The sequence below is a fragment of the Falco rusticolus genome, chromosome 1, assembly GCF_015220075.1.
Source record: "Falco rusticolus isolate bFalRus1 chromosome 1, bFalRus1.pri, whole genome shotgun sequence".
In the NCBI taxonomy this organism is placed as follows: Eukaryota; Metazoa; Chordata; class Aves; order Falconiformes; family Falconidae; genus Falco; species Falco rusticolus.
The window spans coordinates 68117614-68137838 of NC_051187.1; the positions used below are offsets into that span (position 1 = coordinate 68117614).

At 44.4% G+C, this 20225-nt stretch overlaps 1 protein-coding gene across 2 annotated transcripts in view; it reads left to right on the forward strand.

Moving 5' to 3' along the window:
- Window positions 1-3470: 3470 nt before the first annotated feature.
- The window catches only part of KDR (kinase insert domain receptor), a 32055-nt gene continuing 15300 nt past the window's right edge, over window positions 3471-20225 (forward strand). For both annotated transcript variants that reach the window (XM_037382942.1, XM_037382952.1), the window contains exons 1-19: window positions 3471-3637; window positions 4889-4979; window positions 5493-5689; window positions 6843-6967; window positions 7293-7461; window positions 8664-8803; window positions 8999-9167; window positions 10588-10699; window positions 10793-10956; window positions 11768-11924; window positions 13016-13136; window positions 13699-13807; window positions 14538-14882; window positions 15780-15926; window positions 16072-16203; window positions 17809-17915; window positions 18326-18461; window positions 18733-18837; window positions 20032-20145. In XM_037382942.1, the coding sequence (XP_037238839.1) occupies window positions 3586-3637; window positions 4889-4979; window positions 5493-5689; window positions 6843-6967; window positions 7293-7461; window positions 8664-8803; window positions 8999-9167; window positions 10588-10699; window positions 10793-10956; window positions 11768-11924; window positions 13016-13136; window positions 13699-13807; window positions 14538-14882; window positions 15780-15926; window positions 16072-16203; window positions 17809-17915; window positions 18326-18461; window positions 18733-18837; window positions 20032-20145 (2692 nt within the window). In that variant the 5' untranslated portion in view covers window positions 3471-3585. The remainder of the gene's footprint in view (window positions 3638-4888; window positions 4980-5492; window positions 5690-6842; window positions 6968-7292; window positions 7462-8663; window positions 8804-8998; window positions 9168-10587; window positions 10700-10792; window positions 10957-11767; window positions 11925-13015; window positions 13137-13698; window positions 13808-14537; window positions 14883-15779; window positions 15927-16071; window positions 16204-17808; window positions 17916-18325; window positions 18462-18732; window positions 18838-20031; window positions 20146-20225) is intronic.

Here is a 20225-nt window from a genome sequence, read left to right on the forward strand (position 1 = left end):
TAACCCCATGGGCTGGGAACACACTGATTTCAGGATGGTCGCTGCTTTCTGAGGGGCTCTGGGAGATGCTGTGAGAGCAGGGAATTGATCTGATGAAACACAGTGATGCATGTGATCTGGTTGTATCCTCTCTGTCAGCTACCAGCTCTCCTGCAGATCTCCAGGTCCGGTCCCACAGTGGGCTGAGATCTGCTCAGTGTAGCAAGAGGGCTGAACGTTGGTGGAGCTCCTTCCAGCCCCTTGTTTCTTAACTGGTATTGTCTGGCCAAGGCAGGGGCAGTTTTCTGAACAAAGCTGAATTTGAAATGTCTTGACAGGATTGCCTGTTATTTAAAGCAGGTGAGGGTGCTGAGACAGAGGGTGGCGTAGCTTTAGAAGGTTTTGCACGTTGTTGTCAGGACCCCAGGACGTTTCCCAGGTTGAAACTGTCTCTAGGGAGGGAGGAAATCCCACCCCGTGCTCACTCAATGACATGAATATATTTGGCTTCTCCAAGTAGCTCCCCATGGTTCAGCACTGATGGTCTCTGGTACAGGCTGAGCTATGTGAGATACTCTACAAGCCTAAAGGATGACACAAAGGCTGTGCAGAGACTACTGCCTAAACGGCTGGATAAGAAAGCTGCCGTCACTTTAAGCACTGCAGTTTTGGTTTTGTAAACACACATCTGTTGTCCATAGCTATCATGGTAGCAGTGTATTTAGAGGAATCTTTCTTTTGGACTTTAGGCAACTCTCTTTCTACTGCGCTTAGGTTGATTTTTCTCTCAGAGGTTCCTCATGGCATCCTTCAGTGCCAATCCACTACTGAAAGCTCCACCAAAGCTCAAAACAGACAAATCAGTGTAGCAAACATGTATATTACCATACATCCTGTGTCAGTAAAGTCACCTTGCATCTCTTCTAGCTCTCACTTTTCCCAGACACCTACCATTCCCAATGACTCTTGGTTATAGTTTTTACCTGATCTTACTAGAGGATCAGTCCCACCAACACCAGGTGTATAAGCAATTTGATTCAGATAAAAAGCCCTGCGTCTAGGATGACTCTCCATAGTAGTTATTCTTGTGCTTAAATGTTTACAGGGTCAGGTCCCCGTTCAGGTACCTGAAGTGTAAAGCAGTTATCTTCCGATTTGCTCATTGGTATCACAAATGTCCCTGGTACTATAGGGATGGCAATTCATACAGTGAAGCAGCAGTTCCTGCAGCATTATTCTAGTTAACAAGATTAGACTGACAGCCAGGCAAAGTACTGAAGGATTGTGTCCCATTTAGGAAACACAATGTAAAGACTGAGATCTCACTGGAATCACACAGGGAGATAAAAACACTTCGTGCTTTTGAAATGTGCACTTCCTTGTGGATGCCCAACATTCACAATGTGCAAGCTTCTTGCTGCCGGCTGCTCGGTTTGATGTGTGCACTGACCAGCCAGGAAGTATATGTGTTTGTGGGGTCAGCCCCCTCCTTTCCTTCTCTTCCTTTCCTCAGGACACTGCAGGGGAGAAGGAAGCAGGGGCCATGGCAAACACCAAAGGGCCTGGGGAGGGCTAGCATTCGTCTATCTTTGCTTAGATATGCTCAGGGCAAACAGTGGGTATTTGTTCCCATAAAGCTCAGGCACCAAAATAATTTTCAGCAATGACAACGACCACACCCCTCCAAACCACTCACTTAATAGCACCAACTGTGCATGAAAACAGAGCCTGGTTGGCATTGCAGTAAGCTTGAGTTGCACATCTTCCGACTACATTTCAGAAAAGTCACTTGCTAAAATCAATATATTTTCTACAGATTGCATCTTTGGAAACTCGTGCAGGAATGCAGAAAGTACTATAGTGAGCTACTAGTGATTTTACTGTGTTCTATGGATCCTGTAATAATTTCATGTGAATATTTTTCAATTTACCTCTATAACGGCATTTGCTTTGTTCACTAGCTAAACTGCTCTGGAGGCAAACAATTCTTGCAGGGCATCCGTCCCTCATCAAAACTTTTCTGTTGTAGTCAAGGCCAGCAAAACCAGCACCACCACAAATAAAGTTATAAAAAGTGGCTCTTCAGCCGCAGGTACCCTTGGTTCTCACTAGGTATTTATTACTGCCTCCTAACCCTATGTGCAGCCTAGTCTCAGCAAGGGTCAGTTGTTTAGTAATTGCTGCCAGAGTTCCCAAAATCACTTAGAAATACCAGTGACCTGACCTGCAGCATGATGGAGGTGGGGATATTAATGAGGGCTACCAATTTTCTGGTTTAAAAGCTCATAAGAATAGCAAGAACACATTTTATTTGCACAGTGCCGAATTGCTGCCCCTTGAATCACATGAGTCTTCTTTGACTTTCCCTGGATTTTATTGGATCTCTGGGAAAAATCAGTATAGAAATTTGGCTTCTACTGTTCCCTGTATCTTTCTGTGAGCAACAGGGGTGTAATTTCAAAGGAAATTACACTCATCCCCCAGTACAGTAAAACAGCTGGAACTGCATAGCGTGCAAAATAAAATCACTGCTTCATTAACTTAGTCATTTGTGGACAAGCTCGAATGCAGTTTTGCAGGGAAAGAGAAAAATGTAGCATGTACAAGTACATATATGTATATGCATGCATAGTTACGTACATAGCCGCATGTTTCCATCTATTTGATTATCTATGTATTTTTCTACGTATGTGTCTAGGCAAATGTATTTATTTCCCCCAGAGGCTTTATGGTTATGTGTATGGATAAAGCATTAAAAAGCGTGTGTTTGCTTTTCTCAAAGTGCTACCTCACAAACTTCTCTTTCAACAGTAACTGGTTAACACTTTTGATTAAAAGGTATCGTTCTGGTTGGAGGTGTGTGTCATTTTTGGAAAAAAACCAAACCTTTGGTGTGAGCAGGGAATGGTTGCTGCCCCTGGGTAGCATCCCGCAGAGAGCAGGATGGGGCTGTTGGGGGGTGGGAAGGGTGACCCTCACAGGCAGCTGCTGGATCCTGTTGGATGTGATGTGGCCACTTAGACTGGTGGGTACCTGCTGCATTGGGGGACCCCCATGCTGTGAACTCAGCACCGATGCCGCCGGACGCTTCACACCCAGCAGAAGGATGGCTGCGTCTCATGGCACGTGCCCCACAGGGCTGGTTTTTGGGGCCTTTTCTGTTGAGGGGCTTTTAAGAAACCCCAAACGCACGCCGAAGCGCCAGGCGACGCTGAATGTCAGCGCCGCCGTCCCCTCCGGCCGAGGGCCTCCTGCCGCCGAGCGGGGCGGAGAGCCCCCGGGCCCGCCCCCCCGGGCCACGGCATCCCCGGCGGGCTGCGCTGCGGGGCCCCGGGCGGGGCGGGGGGCGGTGCTTCGGCGAGGGGGGCGGGGTATCGGTGACAAGCCCCGCCCCCGGACACAAGAGGGGCGGTGCTGCTCTCCGGGGTCCCGCATCCCTGCGGTGCGGTGCGGTGCGGTGCGGCGCGGCGCGGCGCGGCGCGGCTCGGCTCGGCTCGGCTCGGCTCGGCTCGGCTCGGCTCGGCTCGGCTCGGCTCGGCTGCTGGCCCGACGGCGCCGTCGGGCAGAGGGTTCGCTTCGCGCCCCGCAGCGCCCGGCGGCCGCGGGATGGAGCTCGGTGCGGCGCAGCTGCTGGCGCTCCTGCTTTGCCTGGCTCCCGGTAAGCCTTCGGGGAGCCCCGGGCGCCCGGCGTCCGACCTGTCGGGGAGCCGTCGGGCTCCGGCAGCCCCACGGGGCCCCGAGGAGTGGGGGCGAGGGGGTGCTCGGGTGCCGGAAGCGACGCGGGTGGGATTCCCTTGGGGCTGTCGGGGCTCGTAGGGCGGGTGGGGCAGGAGCCCCGGTGGGACGGGGCACCCCGCGCTGCGGGATTGCTGTCCCCTCCTGTCCTGTCCACTCCGGCCTCCTGCCCTCTCCCGTCTGGCCGGCCGGTGCTGGCCTGTGGGGCAGGGCTGCCTGCCGTGACATGCTGTTCTGCTCGCTTGGCTCCAGCAGCAGCCACCCCTCCCGAGAGCGAACTGTCCCTGGAGCCAAATCCGGGAAACCCGTCATCAGCGAAGTACCTGCTTGGGATTGCCAGGGAAATATTAGCGAAAGGGGGAAGGTCCCAGTTGGGCCATGCTTTCTTGTTGCCCATTGTAGCTGGCCGAGCTGTCCCAGTTGGGGCTGCTGGCTTGTCCCGGTGAGGCGGGATTCCTGATGGTGATGGGAGCGTCCAGGGGGAACTGAAAACCTCTCCCTGTGGTACTCCCAAAAGTTGCACAACTGGTCTGGAGCCTCAGAGCAAGCAGGGGCACCCAGATGGCAGCCCTCATAAGCATGGGTGGCTTGGGCGGGCGTGATGCAAGCCTTCGTGCGAATAAAGTCTGATAGCAATAGATTTTTGCCTAACTGCTTCGAAGGAAAGAGATAACCTTAAAAAATAATGGGATAAAATACATTTTTGGGATCTCAAATATGTGACAAACTGTAAAAGAGTTTCTTCACGTAATTCATTGATAGGCGGTCTTGAAGAACAGAAGTATATTGAATTTATTATAAGAGAAGCTGGTAATCCCTTTCCCCAGGGAGTGAGATCATCTGATGAAGGTTCACTTTGTTTCAATGTCCTACATCCTCTTGTTAGACCTTGAAGTTGGCAACACAAGAAAACAGGAACTCCACCCTGGCTGGCTGAATTGTAGTGCTTTGCAGCTAGCTCCTGACCATCTGCCTTTGCTTCCTGTTATGACAGAGTTTTTGAACTTTCTGGGATGTGTGAAAAGTCATTATTTACCCGTCGCTGCTAAGTAGGTGATGTGAAATCATCTGCTTAAAACATGCAACATATTCCTGTATATAATGCTTTTCTGGTTCAGTAGCATTTACTTTGTCTATTGAGTTGATATGAGGGGTTTTATATGTGTTTTCACAGGTTTATTTATTTGTCTGGATCAGCCAACTCTTAGCATCCAAAAAGATGTCCTCACAATAACTGCAAATGACACTCTAAATATTACTTGCAGGTAAGGGCAAGTCTGTCCAGCATGATTTTGATGGGGATAATTTGTGTAGTGAGTTTTTGTACAGAAACGCAGGTGATTCGTTCTCTCTCCCATGATCACTCTTGTTCTCCCCACTCCCTTTGTACCCTCTGCCTTGCTTTTCCCTGACAGACTTTAGAAATGACCATAGAGGGTTGCAGCAAGGGAGAGCTGGGGAGCGCATGGTGGCCAGGAGGAGGAAGCGTTAGCCGGGTCCTTGTGGAGCCCGCTGGTGAGCTGTGCTGTTGGTGCTCCCTTTTGTGTTCTGTGTCACTTAGATTCAGCAGAACATAAATCTCAAGTAGCTTCCTTATAGGTATTAGCAACAGGTTGATTTACGTGAGTTTATCCTATGTGGCTTGATGTCCCATTTGACTGAATGAAGCCTGTTCCTCTCCATAGCCATAGAGACTAGCCAGGTTGAGGTTCACCGCCTTGGCATCAGTGTTGGTGCTCATCACATGCTCACGGTCCTCTTAACGTTTGCTTTCACAGCGGTCAGAGACCTCTGGAGTGGTCCTGGCCAAGCAACCAGAGCAGTGCTGAGAAGCGTATCTCTGTGACAGACTGCAGCAATGGCCCCTACTGCAAGACACTTACTCTCCTCAGAGTCATCGGCAATGACACGGGGGACTACAGGTGCCTTTACAGGGACAACCAGGCAGCTACAACCATTTATGTCTACGTTCAAGGTAAGTGCTTACACAGCTCTTGGGTGGCTCTTCCCCTAGCCTCAAGAGAATAAAGGGATATCAAGTATCTCAAAATGTTTTTGACATTAAATTTTATTAATCTTAGAATTCTGGATTCTGCGAAACTGTTATTTTTCTTGTTTTCACATTGAGTAACTACATGCCAGTGTGGTAGCTGCCATCAACAGAAAAGCCTTTGTACCTGTAATTTTGAACTGACCTGCCGTATGCCGTACTCGGTCTGCCATTCTCCTCCAGCCAGAACTTAGCATACGTGTCTCCGCTGTGCTCTGAGCCTGTACTCACGAATGCAGAGCTATTACTGACCTCAGCAGGAGTTTCATACGAGGGAGGATTACAGAGACTGTGTATTTATTAAAAGGGCAGATCCAATCCCTTTTACAATTTGTACTATCTGATACCATTTAAAAAACCCCAAAAACAACAACCCAAAAACATAAACTGTCATACATTTGCTGACTGTGATGGTAAAATCTATTTAGAATGTAAGAGCTAAGTTTTCAAACTCAGGTTGTCAGTTGCATTGGCAACACAGGCACTGTAAATCCTCCTAGTGTATGCTCAGTTTAAGGAAGTGCATTCATTGAGGAATCTGCCTTTTTGCACTGATGGCTTCATACTCCTTTCTTGTGCACCCTGTTTCCTTATTATTATTAATGTATAGCTATGATTTTGAAAAATGAAATGTTATGATGTACCTGGGTTAGCTTGTTCTATAAGATCATGAACTTTTTTTTTGTTTGTTCTGACTTTGTAAAGGATGCTGCCATTGGAGGAGCCAATGTAGCATGTCACTACTTTTAACTGGTATTTCCTGTAATACTTATGCAAGGAAAGTCACACTAGGGTAAATCACATTTTTGTCAGCACAAAGACTGCGGTGGCAGGAAGCTGTTCTCCGAAGTGTGCACTGCTGCTGAAAACTGTTTTGAGAATAATGATATTGTAAAGCTGGGGGGTGTCTGTCAAAATATGTACCCCCTATTTAGTCTCATCGTTAAAGTGCTTTACCACATAGAAAAGAATAAAACTGATTTGAGAAGAAACAAACAGGGAAAGGACAAAATTGGAAAAGTTTCCTCCAGAATCACATGACAAATAACATCCACTTACTGATTGAATATTCTTCTAGATTACAGATCTCCATTTGTGACTTCAGTTAGTGATCAGCTTGGCATTGTATACATCACTAAGAATAAAACTGTGGTAGTGCCGTGCCTTGGAACTGTATCAAATCTCAATGTATCTCTACATGCGGTAAGGAAAAACCCCATTATTATTTTAAGAGTTAGTTGAAATCACTGTGACATAAATACATTGCTTGAAGTATAAGTACATTTCTTAAAAACTTCTTTCCATTCTTGGGAATTTTACAGCCTGTGATTACAAGGTGAGTGCTGTAATTGCACTTGTCCATGATCCTGCTCTCTCAAAGTGTGGAGTGATTGCTTGTGAAAGGGAGATTGCCTGAGTTAGGACATTAAAACTGGGACCCTGTAGTTATGGAAAATGTTGGACTTGAAAATTCAGAGTAGTTTACTTTTTGAAATCTGACTATGTATTTTATCAACATTTCAAACAGAAATATCCAGAAAAGATATTTGTTCCTGATGGTAAATCAATTTCGTGGAATAATAAAAAAGGCTTCACGATACCCAGTCATTTAATCAACTATGCGGGCATGGTCTTCTGTGAAGCTAAAATAGATGATGAAAGCTACCAGTCTGTGATATACATAGTTGCAGTTGTAGGTAAGCCAAAGTTTTTCTTTTTCTCTAAAGGCAATGTTATTTCGCTCACTACAACATACTGAACCAATTACATTTGGTTGGACTCTAGGTTATTCAATACTGACAATATAGCTAATGCAAAATGGATGTTGTGATATATATTACTTTTCTATTAAATGCAACATATTGTGTTCTTTCTGGTTGATCACTGGGTTAAGTGCTTTAGTGTTTTGCATAGATGCCAGGGATTTTTATTTTTTTTCCTGACAATGCAAGCCTTTTTCCTAAGATCACTCTCTTCTGTACTTTATTCCCATAGCCAGGATTCAAGTCATAGTTGAAGGGATTTAGAGGCAGACACCCATCAGCAGCAGAAGGAAGGGAATTGCTCTGAGGGCGTACCAAGGGAATGGGGTATCTGAAGGTCTCACTAGGAGCTTGGTTGTCTTGTCTCCTTCGGACCTATGTCCTGACTCTCACAGGGGTTTATGCTTTCCTGGTATATTTTGTTAGTTGTTCATCAGAACCCAGAAATAGCATGATGATTCTGTGGAAGCTCAAGCCTGAGCTGAAACTGCAGCTGTTTCTCTTCTGGCTAAGGACATGGTGACCACTTCAAGTGGCACCAAGGCAGTCTCACCTTGCTTAGCAGGAAGGCATAGCAGCCCTCCACCTTTTAATCTGTGCAGCAGGCTCTTGCTTCTCTACCAAAGTCATGAGTCCTCTGATTCAGAATTTCTGCATTCAGAATATTCTGTTTGGGAATATTTAAAATATTTTATTGCACAAAGTAAACTTTGCATAATTTTGCCAATGCCAGGTTGTTATTCTTAAGAAAGTTCCCACTTACTGCTGGGGAGGGGGATATACCTCCTTCTGTTTCAGGTCTACAGGGGTAAGAAGTAGGTGTCTAAGGCAGAGGAACTGTGTGGGGTCCCCGTCTCCTGCCTGCTCCCACCGCCTGGGGGCTCAGATCGAGTGCATACATCCTGCTGCGCCGCTCTGGTGCGGCTGTCAGGTGGGAAGTGCTCAGGGCAGGCACATCTCTTCCCTCCAGCCTCCTTTGTATGCCAGTCTTCATGCTGCACTGGGACATCTAGGGGCTTCTTTGTAGCTGGGGATTTGGTGGGAATTCAGTGAATTCACTTGGGAAATTTGGTGCTGAGTCCGGTAAAGAAACCTCTTCTTACCCCAATGTTTTGTGTGTTTTTTCCTTCCTCTAGGATACCAAATTTATGACCTGACAATGAACCCACACGACCAAGTAGAGCTGGCAGTGGGAGAAAAACTTGTTCTCAATTGCACTGTAAGGACAGAGCTGAATGTAGGAATTGATTTTAAATGGGACTACCCTTCCATCAAGGTAAATCCCTAATAACTTCAAGGCACCAACATCACAGTGAAATTTGATTTGGGTATAATGTCACTTCCCCCTTTATAATATTGATAAAGCAGATGATAATACACAAAGAAATTGTTAGTATATATGGGTGTGCAAAAGGTTACAGCAGGAATAACAATAGAATTCCCAGACACCTCTGTCTCTTATCTATTACAGGAAAAACGTGCCACCATAAGGGATTTAAAAACCACTGCAGGAGAAGTAAAGAAGTTTGTAAGCACTCTTACCATCGACAGTGTGTCCTTAAGTGACAAAGGTCGATATACTTGCGCAGCATCCAGTGGTCGTATGAACATGAAAAACAGCAGTTACTTCATTATCCATGGTATGGCATCTTCCACTTCAGTTTTGTTTTTGCCTCAGGTTTGGGATTGATTACTGGGCTGCAGGAGGCACCTTAGTGATGAATCAAATGACAGAAATTAACCAAATTGCAGCTGCAGTATTTCTCCTGCACCCACTATAGGATTATTTTTGTACCACAAGGTTAGTTAATGATAAGATTTTAAAGGATCCGGTATGTTAATGAAAGCTGTAGAATCCCATAGGGAAATGGGCAGTAAAATAAACTGAGGTAAGCCTGCAGTCCTCTTCTGTGTTGACCTCCTTGAGGTGTTGTAAAACCGATTTTGTGTAGATGACTTTCTGTAAGGCTTGCCTGTTCTCACTCCAGGTGAACTCAGGCTAGATTCTGGTGGCTTTGTGGGGTTCTGGGTCAGCATGAATGAAGCTAGGAAAATAAAACTTTCAGCTTTTACATTATGAATAGATGAATCAAGTGGAGTTTTTGTTGTACAGAAGTGATGCAAAGGAAACATGGCTAAGTGCATAGATAAGTATGAGGCCACATCCTACAGCCTTTTCTCAAGCCCCTCTTGGGCACAGTCCCAGCAGCTCCACTGGCTTACTTCTAGAAAAAATTGCCAGCATGAGAATGGCCCATTTTTAATCACTGGGTCAGACAAAGGGGTTTGTATTTCGAAGGAGGCTGGTTTTCCCAAGGTCTGATTTTAGGGGCCAGAATATTAATGTTTTTTTTTAAAAAAAAACCAAAAAAACACCAAACATTCAGACTTTATTATGTGGCACAGTGATTCAAGACAACTCAATTTGCTCCTGGGTTCTTTCTGTTTCCTTTCAGAAGCCAAAACAAAATCATGTGCTATAGTGAGCGTACCAGATATTAAGTCTATACCATCCTAAATCTTAAATCAAAAGGCTAATAGCTGTCTTAGTCTGAATGCAAGTTTATAACTTATAGCAAGTAATGCAAATCATTTCAAAGTATTCTGTGACTGCAACGGTTCAAATACATACTTCAGAAGAGGCTGAAAGGATCGGATCTAACTTTATTACATGCATACTATTATTTCCTGGACTGAGTAGATCTGGTCAGTTTTATGATATGTGTGTGTGTATATATATGTATGTGAATATATATAGATCTGACAGTTGGCACACCATCCAGAGAGCTAAGCATTGTTTCTGCTTTCCAGAGCTCCTTAGTGGGGCAACTGGTCCATTCCTCTGTGCAAGAAAAAGGACTGGGTTTTCATGGTGTTTCCATCTCTCCAGAGCCTGATTTGGAGCCAACTGTGCTTTACTAGTGGTGTCCTGTCACTGGGCCCTATTTGTCATCTGCTGTTAAGTGGTAACTCAAATGGAGAGCACTTCCACCTTTGTCCACATGGAAAGAACATTTAGTTTAATTCTTTTTTTTTTTTTTCTTTTTTTTTTTTTTCCAGAAAGTCCTTTTATACATCTGGAGAGAATGGAGAACTTGGTTGAGACAAGACTAGGTGATACAGTCAAAATTCCTGTCAAGTTTAAAGGATATCCTCCACCAGAGGTGAAATGGTAAGAATTGGGACATAATGGGTTTGAAAAACTGAGCTATTCTTAGTTCAGGTAAACCTCTAAAGTATTCAAAGTGCTCTATATTTTCTTCAGGTATAAAAATGTAAAGGCCATCAATGCAAATCATACAGTTAAACTTGGCTACACGTTAGTGATTACTGAAGCAACTGAAAAGGATGCTGGAAATTACACTGTTGTCCTTACAAACCCTACTAACAAGATGCAGAGGAGGCATACATTTACGCTGCTTGTGAATGGTAAGTGGCATTTCAAAGGGGTGCCTTTCTTTCACACGTGGATGTGATGTGTTACCATTCTTAGGATGAAATTAATCCCAGAGCTGTGAAGATTTAAGTGGGAGTGGTGGCCAGGAGAAGAGGGCAGAAGTGGCCTGTCTCTCCTGGCTCCAGGATGTGCCGGTTGAGAGGCTGCAAGCTCCTGGGGTTGTTGTTGTGATGATACCTTGTGTGTGTAGGGGTTTTTTTGTTTGTTTGTTTTCTGTATATTATTTCTTTGCCTCTGTGTCCTGCTCTTTTCCTGCTCTCCTTGCTTGGCTGTGCTGCCTGAGTCCTCCCCCATCCTGCTCCATCCTGGCCCTGTCCCACCTCGCACATCCTTCCTACCCCATGCAGGCTGTCCCTCCTCTTCTGCCCTGCCCTATGCAACCCTCCTCCTCTTCCCCTTTCTCTTCTTCCTCCTCTTCCTCCACCCCTTTGCTCCTCAGGAAACAGCCTAGCCCCATGCTTTGAAGACAGCAGGTCTTGGACAGGGCAGCAAGGCTACGTGCAGTGGGATGCATGGTTGGACATAGTGGTGGGAGTCTAAAGGCTGCATTTTAAACCAGGGGGTAATGAAGGGAGATTTTATAGGAGATCCTAAGCATTGTATCTTGAGGGCCTGATCCTCAAGGTGTTGGGCAGGTTCACCCCTTTCCAACATATCCTTGGAGACAGTGCTTGCACCTGGACACGAGGCACAGTGTGAATTAGTTGCTGTGGGTGTAATGCATGCATGCGGTGTGTTGGGCAGCTGTTAGCAGGAGGTGTAACCTGCTGCTTTCTCCTCCAGTCCCTCCCCAGATTGGCGAGAACGCGCTGCTGGCCCCTGTCGACTCCTACAAGTACGGTTCGACGCAGGCGCTCACCTGCACCATCTATGCTGTCCCACCACCCGCCACTGTCCTCTGGCACTGGCAGCTGGAGGAGGAGTGCACTTTCAACCCCCAGTGAGTGCTAAGCCCTCACCATCTTCTGCAGTTTATGTAGCTCTTGAGGGATGTTTGGATCGAGGGTTTTTTTGGGTGCATCCCCTGCCCAGGCTCATCACCGAGTGCAAACCCAATGGCCAATGAAGAAAAACTGTTGTACTAACAGGCAGATTGTTGCAGGAAGGCTGTGCCAAAGTCATTATTGGCAGAGGCAAGGGCCACCACAGCGAGGAGCTGGCAGCACTTGCATGTTGCTGTCTTGCTTTCTTGAAGGGCATCTTGACTTGCATGGAATCCCAAATGCATCTGTCTGTGTGACCTCCCCTCAGATCTCCCCATGGGCTGCAGGCCCAAAACCCCATCCCAAACAAAGAAAATTTGTTGTTTATGCGAGTTATGGATCCTGGTGGTGGTTTTTTTCTTACGCTCAAGTGCTGAGTGTGATGGTGCTCTTTATCTGTGTGAAAGTGTATCTCAGAGGAAGTGCACTGATTGATGTTGGGGAATGATAGAGAGAGTGCCTGACTGAGATTCACACAGCTTCCCTTATCTGGGCCTGCCATAAGCCCAGATTTCCTTTAAAAAAAAAAAAGCCACGGTAAAAAAAAAAAAAAAAGTCCTTCTTCTTTCCTGTTGTTGTTTTTAAAATGATTTCCACTAGTTTCTTCCTTTGGTGCCTGGTTGCTTCCTACGCAATGGCTACTGTCCTCAAGAAGTTCTTGTAGGGAGTTCAGTGATTTCTATGTCTCTCTGTCTTCCTTTGAACTAAATTAACTTGAATCATCTATTTATGAATGGAGGTTTGTTCCCAGAATAGCTGCTTCCCTCCAAGCATCCTGATTGAGCTGACACAGGCAGATTAATTAGGAAATTCACCTTTAGGCCTGGGGTTTCTTATTTTACAGTGCACAAAGGTCTCAGAAGGGTATAGAGTGCAATCTAATAGAAATATTTGCAGAAACTCTTCCCTCCCAGATACAGGCTGTAGCTGGTGTTGCATCTGATTTATAGACAAATATCTTCATATTATAAAGAGAACAAAAAACCCCACTGTATTGAAGGACGAATATTCATCTTATCTAATGCATGTGTCTTTACATATATCTCAGGAAAGTTCGCTCAGGAGCCAATCCGTATGCATGCAGGAAATGGAAAGCCATCTCGGAGAGAAAGGGTGGGAATCAGGTTGAAATTAAGCACCGAGTTGTTACCATTGCTGGGAAAACAAAGGTGAGCAGGTTTTCTTTTCTGTTGGTTGGGGTTGATTAGCCCTGTTCAGCAGTCCACGTATCTGGAAATTTATCAATAGAGATGAGACTCCTTTCACCTATCATTAAACTTGGTGATATACGCTCATCTAGTTGTGCTCCTACTGAAGCCAATAGGCAGTGGTACACACTTTCAAGACACTGACCCAAAGTAAATCTCTGTTGAGCAGCATAACTTAGACTTCAGTGGTCTGAATTTAGGTGAGTTAATCTTGCTGATTAACTGTAATAGGAAGAAGCTGGAGAGACCAAAGAGCAGAAGAAGTTGTGGGTGCTGTATTTATTAACACATATATCAAAGTCTGCCTTCTGGCAGGCTCCTTTCTCTTGTTTTCTTTTGCCTGATTGTTAGAGTTAAGGACAAAAATGTGAATGTCAGGAGGGGACTGTGCCCCTGCGGTGCCATGGATTTGTGCTTTGGAGGGAGTTTTGGTTGTGCAGATACCTGCAGAGCCTATGGTTAGGCTCACATACATACTTCAGCACTTGACGTGGTATGAAATTGCTTGATTGTTCTTTTGCAGACTGTGAGCACCCTTGTGATTCAAGCAGCGAATGTATCTGCTTTGTATAGATGTATGGCTATGAACAGAGCTGGGTCAAGCGAGAGAGTTATCTCCTTTCATGTGACCAGTAAGTACACCCTGCTGAGGGCAGCCATGTTAAATTAATGTTATTTCATCTGTTTCACTAATGATAGGCACACCAATGCCACTGTCTAATTGCTGTCCTTTATAAAATCCTTTAATCCTTTAGAATTTTAAGTTTACCTAAGCTTTTTGGAAGTCAGCCTCTAAAGACACCACCTAACTTCAGCCAAGTGATTAGTTCTGCTGGCTCGGTGCAGTGGTGGTCCCAAGAAAGTGATGCAGAATGGGCACTGTTGTCCCTGAGAGTGATTACTGTTGGGCTTTCACAGTGATTTGAAAGAGCTACAGAAAGATTATGGTGGTGTCACAAAATGAGTAAAGATGTACCATAGAAGCTGGGAAACTAGTGGGAAAGAACTTCTGTCTTCTTAAAAATCAGTCCCCATATTCACATGCTGAAATACTATTTTAACTGAAATCTAAAAATGAACTAACTATAAGATAATGCTAAGAATCATCTTAGGTTGCTGTAAGTTTCTACAGGAAGAGGACCTGTGTCCACGTAGGCATTCCTTTGGTCCATTTTAAATGTATTGCTTTTAATGAGATTGTACTTTTTAGATTGATTGATTGATTTTTTTTCAGTGTTTTGTTTCCTTATTTGCAGCTGGATGAGGATAAGGCTATATTTGTAAAATGGCTTTTTCAAGTTAATGTTGGCAATAAAATATGCAACCTAATAGGATTTTTTTTATTATTTTTTTAAATCACAGGGGGTCTTGAAATTAATCTCCAGCCTCGGAATCAACTCACAGAGAAGGATAACATGTCCTTGCAGTGCACAGCAGACAAATTCACCTTTGAGAAGCTATCATGGTACAAACTCAGCACTCATGCTTCACAGACTCCCTTTGGAGGGCTGCCCATGCCTGTTTGCAAGAACCTCAATGCTCTCCAGAAGCTGAATGCGACAGTTTCAAATATCAATGGTGAAAATATCACCTTAGAGCTCATCCTCCGTAACATCTCCCTCCAGGATGGAGGGGACTATGTTTGCATTGCCCAGGACAAGAAGGCTAAAACACAGCACTGCCTGGTGAAGCATCTCACTGTTCAAGGTACAGATCTCTTACTGTGATCCAAAATGGGTGGTTGCTTATGACAGTAACTGCAGTAGTGTCAGGTTTTGGTATCTTCAGGCCTTGCATGTGTTGGGTTAATGGTGCAGTCAGTTCGTTAAATAGATTTAGACCATTTGTTGTAACATGCAGGTCTGGGGCTTGTCCTGGTAGCAAGGACTTACCATTTCATCAGTAACAGTGAGGAAACATTGACCAAGCCACTGTGCTATGCAAGGAGATGAGTTTGGCTTTTGCACAAATAATGGCATGTTTAGCACAATAACTTCTCAATTTTACTTTTCAAAACATATTTTTCCTTGTAGCTGTATATGCATGTGTGTACTCATAGCATTAATGTTACTGCCTTGTGTCACTGACTCTAGAGTTTGAAGTAGTGTCTGTAATTTAAAAGTCATCAAGTGGTGCTGGTATTCAGGTGCAAGCAATGCAAGCTGATAATCAGTCAGCTTTTCACACAAATAATGATGACTGCTTTGAGACTTAGATGTCTAGACTGATAGGCAGATTCAGGAAAATATCTACCCTGTCCTGAATGGATGTTTGATGGACCAGCCATATCAGACTTCTCGTAATAACCCTGGAAATAGAAATGTGAGGGAAGCAATTTCTCCTCTATTCCCTCTTCCCCCAGCAGCCTAAGCAGTTACAAAATGAACCATCTAAAACAGGTTACATCAATACTGTTAACATTTTCTTGGCTATTATAATTTTTTCACGTCGTGGGAGTTTAACTATGATCTTAGCATGAATGCTGTGGCTGTTGGTGTTGTAAAAGGATTTGAGACTTCGCTACTGGGCCATCAGCTGCTATTACTGCAAAAATGCATGTTTTCTTTAACGGTCAGTAATTTTGCTATATTTTCAAACCACCAGAGCCCATGGCACCCACACTTGTAGGAAATCTGGAAAATCAAACAACAAACATTGGTGAAACCATAGAAGTGTCATGCACAGCGAATGGCATTCCTCCCCCAAACATCATGTGGTTCAAAAATAACGAAACCCTCGTTGAAGATTCAGGTGAGGACTGCTACTTTGCCATGAATTTTCTGTCACTTAAGGGCTTTCTTTCATGGGACTCACTGCTGATTTTCACCATGAAAGGTTTAATTTTTAACACATAGTGGCATAAAAATAGTGGAACTAAGAATCATGATTTTTCCAGGTATTGTTTTGAAAGATGGAAACAAAACACTAACCATACGTCGAGTGAGGAAAGAGGATGGAGGGCTATACACCTGCCTTGCCTGCAATGTCATTGGATGCAGAAAAGCAGTGGCTTTTTTTTCAGTAGAAGGTTAGTGTCAGCTTCTTTCCAGATTGTGCCTGAAATCTTTATAATCACTAAAAGGAAAATCTACTGACTATGGTGATCAGAGATCTGAAAATACACCATAAGATTTGTGAAAAGTCCTGACCATTCCTATCAAGCTCAAATTGTGTGCTGTGATAGCCATCATAATCCCAGCTGTTGAGGCTGACACTCTTCTCCACAATGCTGTTTAGTGCTTTTCAACGAAAGCTGAATCTACCTTATTTGTAGTTACAAATAAACAGAGCCTGTCTAAACCTGCAGATATCCTGGGACATCTCTACTATGTTTATTAACGGTTGTAACTTTTGAAACTATGTCATTGCTGTCACAGCATCTAAGAAAAGCAGAGTGAAGACTTTGTGCAGTCTGTTATGATTGCCGTCCCATTTCAGTGATAGGAACAGGTAGTAGTTTTGGGTTAGGGGACTCTGGTTCACCAAGCTCTGGAAGTATCATTTGTGAGACCCATCTCTCACTTGTTCAAGTCCTATTGTGGCACACAATAATTCAGTTTGCAGTGATGAACAATAAATTCTAGCAAGAATTAGTCTGAAGTCTGAGTAGCTGGAACCATGATGGACTTTCCACCAAGAATTTCAATGAGAAGCCTCAAACTAAAAGCTCCCTGCCCTTGATATTAGTACATTTGCAAAATTTAGTCACTGACTCCTTCAGGAACCTCCGTCTCACAAGTCAGGGTGATGGTCTGATCTGTTCCGTTAAGGTAATTAAAGCAGTATCCTGTTATTCTTACAGGTCCCATTAGGATATGAAGAGGTTGAGCAGTATTTTTACATGGGGTGGAAATTATCTGCAGCTGACATCAGTGTAGATTTCAGCTGATGTGGTAAATGTGGTTGGGGCATGTCTCTAAAGTTGGACATCTGTGTAGGACATATTATTTCACTCCAAGAAATTCATAGTGCAGCTCTTTGGGGTCATGTAATGGAGTGTGTTACTGTGTAGGAAAATCTGTATGGTGCAGAGGATGAAATATAGGAGCATGATCTGGCCAACAGGAGCTGAAGAAGAGAGCTGCTCCTGGACATTAATAGATGTATTGGCTATATCTGCTGGAGGCGATTTTACTGGAAAAGAGATGTTGTAAATAAGACCTTATTTTCACATGTTCTTGTAGAACCATGTTTTTTCGTGCCCCAGCTGAAGCGTGTAAAGAGACAAGACAGAGATTGTTCTCTGCGTTGTTCTCATAGCACTTTATTTACTATATGATGGAATTTTTTTGGTTTCTGGAGAAAGAGTCATTCATTTTGGATATTCCAAAACAGTGATTTGTTTTTCAAATGTGAGATTTTACTTTTTTATATTTCCCAAAGGTCCAGACATTGTCCTTGGAACAAAGCTGATGCTAAGAAATTGTGTGGTGTGTAAAACAGCACGAAACTAAGTGCAATATTCCAACATAAAGCCCCAAGCTTTTTGTTTTGTTTTGCTTTCATTTCCTTGCTCCATGTTACACTTTTAAAACGAACCTTCAGAACAAGGACCTCCATTCTCTACTTTAATGAATGAACAAAACAAATACGCTTCCAACTATCACTCATATATTCATTTATTTCTTCCCAGGCGCTGAAGAGAAAACAAATCTGGAGCTCATTATCCTCGTTGGCACTGCAGTGATTGCCATGTTCTTCTGGTTGCTTCTTGTAATCATCCTCCGAACCGTTAAGCGGGTAATGACAAAATTCTCTTACTGCCCTATCAGCACTGGTCTAGCATGACAAATGAGAGTTGGCTTGAGGACTTTTGTGTTGCTTCTTTCCATTGTTCTTAAATCAACAGACACATTTTTTCTCTCCATGCCATAACATTCTTGCCTGGAACCAGGGGCACAGAAATTTGTTTTTAATTGAACAGGCCCTTGCAAGAGAAAAAGTGTTTCAGCTGGTTTTGTTTATTAAAAAAAAGAAGAAAAAAAAGTGCAAGTAATTAACGATGATCATACTCACAATGACATGGTGTAGGGAAATGGTAGCCTGGCATTTCTGGGAACTAGTGAAACACTACAGAGTGAAAAAGTGGCACTTCGCCTGCACATCACCAGTGAAAAATCCATGCAACTACAACTAATACCATTTTCCAGGCCAATGGAGGGGACATGAAGACTGGCTACTTGTCAATCATCATGGATCCTGATGAAGTCCCTATAGACGAGCACTGCGAACGGCTCCCATATGATGCCAGCAAGTGGGAGTTTCCCAGAGACCGGCTAAAGCTAGGTGTGTCTTCACTGCATGAGCTGTTTAGTGATACTGCAGCCAGCTCTGTGCTGGGGGGTGTTTCAGGTCCTGGCTTGCCGTGAGGCTGCCCTGATGCAGGACCTCCGGGTGGGCTCTGTGGTCCTGTAGGATATAACACAACCTCTCCCTGTTATCAGCCCTCTGTTAATTTCTGATACATAAACTCAGTTTAGAGCTGCTGTTTATTCTGTATCTTTTGCCCACTGTGCCAGGCAAATAAATTGGAATATGTTCATCTTCTCACTTCAAGGTAAACCTCTTGGGCGTGGAGCTTTTGGCCAGGTCATAGAAGCAGATGCGTTTGGGATTGACAAAACTGCTACCTGCAAAACAGTGGCAGTCAAAATGCTTAAAGGTAAAAACGATGACTAGAACTTCACCTTGAATACACAATATAGGGATAATTACCAGTACCATAGCCATTAGATAGGAAAAAATCAAAATGTTTGTACCAATGGTGTATACAAGTTTAGCTAAACAGTTGGTGTCATGAAGCAATGATTAGGGAAAGTACATGCCTTTCCCTCATGGATAACTGGAGCAGTGCAGTTGTGGTTTCTCAGCCATTGCTTGTAGATCTATGCAGGTTCAGAATATAAACTTGCTCCTGCAAGCAGTTTGCATGTGTCCATTTCTGTCTTATGCAGCCTGGTAGGGAGCTTTCTGCAAGCGTCAGACAACAGCTTAGGCATGCTCCAATGGGAGTAGTTTTGTAAAACTTCCTTCTCACTTTAAATCATATTACAGTGCCTCACATTCACCACAGAAGTAAAAACTGAGGTTCACAGACACATTGTTTCTGAAGTGAATGTAGCTGGGGCAGCAAAATGGGATTACCAGCAGCTGGGGGCTGTATCCTACCCTGTGCTGTACTGGAGGAAGGGTGGGAAAGCTGGGGGATTTCTGACAGTACGCTGTGAGCAATTGCAAGCGCAGGCAAGACCTGTTGCAAACTCATTGCAATGGGATGAGCATGCAGGAATGACAATAAAAACTGGAAAGCCCAGTCCCTCCAGCTTCCTAGTGCTCAGGCAGCCTGCAGAGAGCTGCTTCTGCTGCCAGTCTCTTCCCACTGCTTCAGCCCTTTCCTCCTCCCCTTCTACACCTATGGGATGAGGACACCAGCCACATCTCCAGGTTTTTGGTGCAGTTTGGCTCTGGTCTTATCTCCCACAGTCCGTGGACTCATTGGACCCTTAGCATGAACTCCAGCAACAGTGACTGTGGGCTATTCTTGGTTAGGAGGATCAAATGGCAGAGCACAAACTGCTCAAAAAGTGTGTAGGAAAAAAGATGTTTGCTAATTTGTTTGTGTCCCTGTTCTGATGTACTGCCCTTGCCAAACTTTGGAAAATGTTTAAAAGCAGAGCAAACCCAATCCTGTCATGCATGTGCCTAGCTTTCATCAATGTCCTGCAGTACACCTGACCCAGGCTACCAAGGAGCAAGATTTCTCACTAGATGGTCTGGAAAATTAACAGAAGGGAATGCAGAGGGGAAAACCCCTCTGTCTGTGATGCTCCTGATCTGTGTTGTTTTACCTCTGCAGAAGGTGCAACTCATAGTGAGCACAGAGCACTTATGTCAGAGCTGAAGATCCTCATTCATATTGGCCATCATCTCAATGTTGTCAATTTACTTGGAGCCTGCACAAAGCCGGGAGGTGAGTAACTTCTCAGCAGGTGGGAAGCCGCTAATGAAAACCCTATTTCTGCCTTTTCTGCTGCATAGAAAATGGAGTTT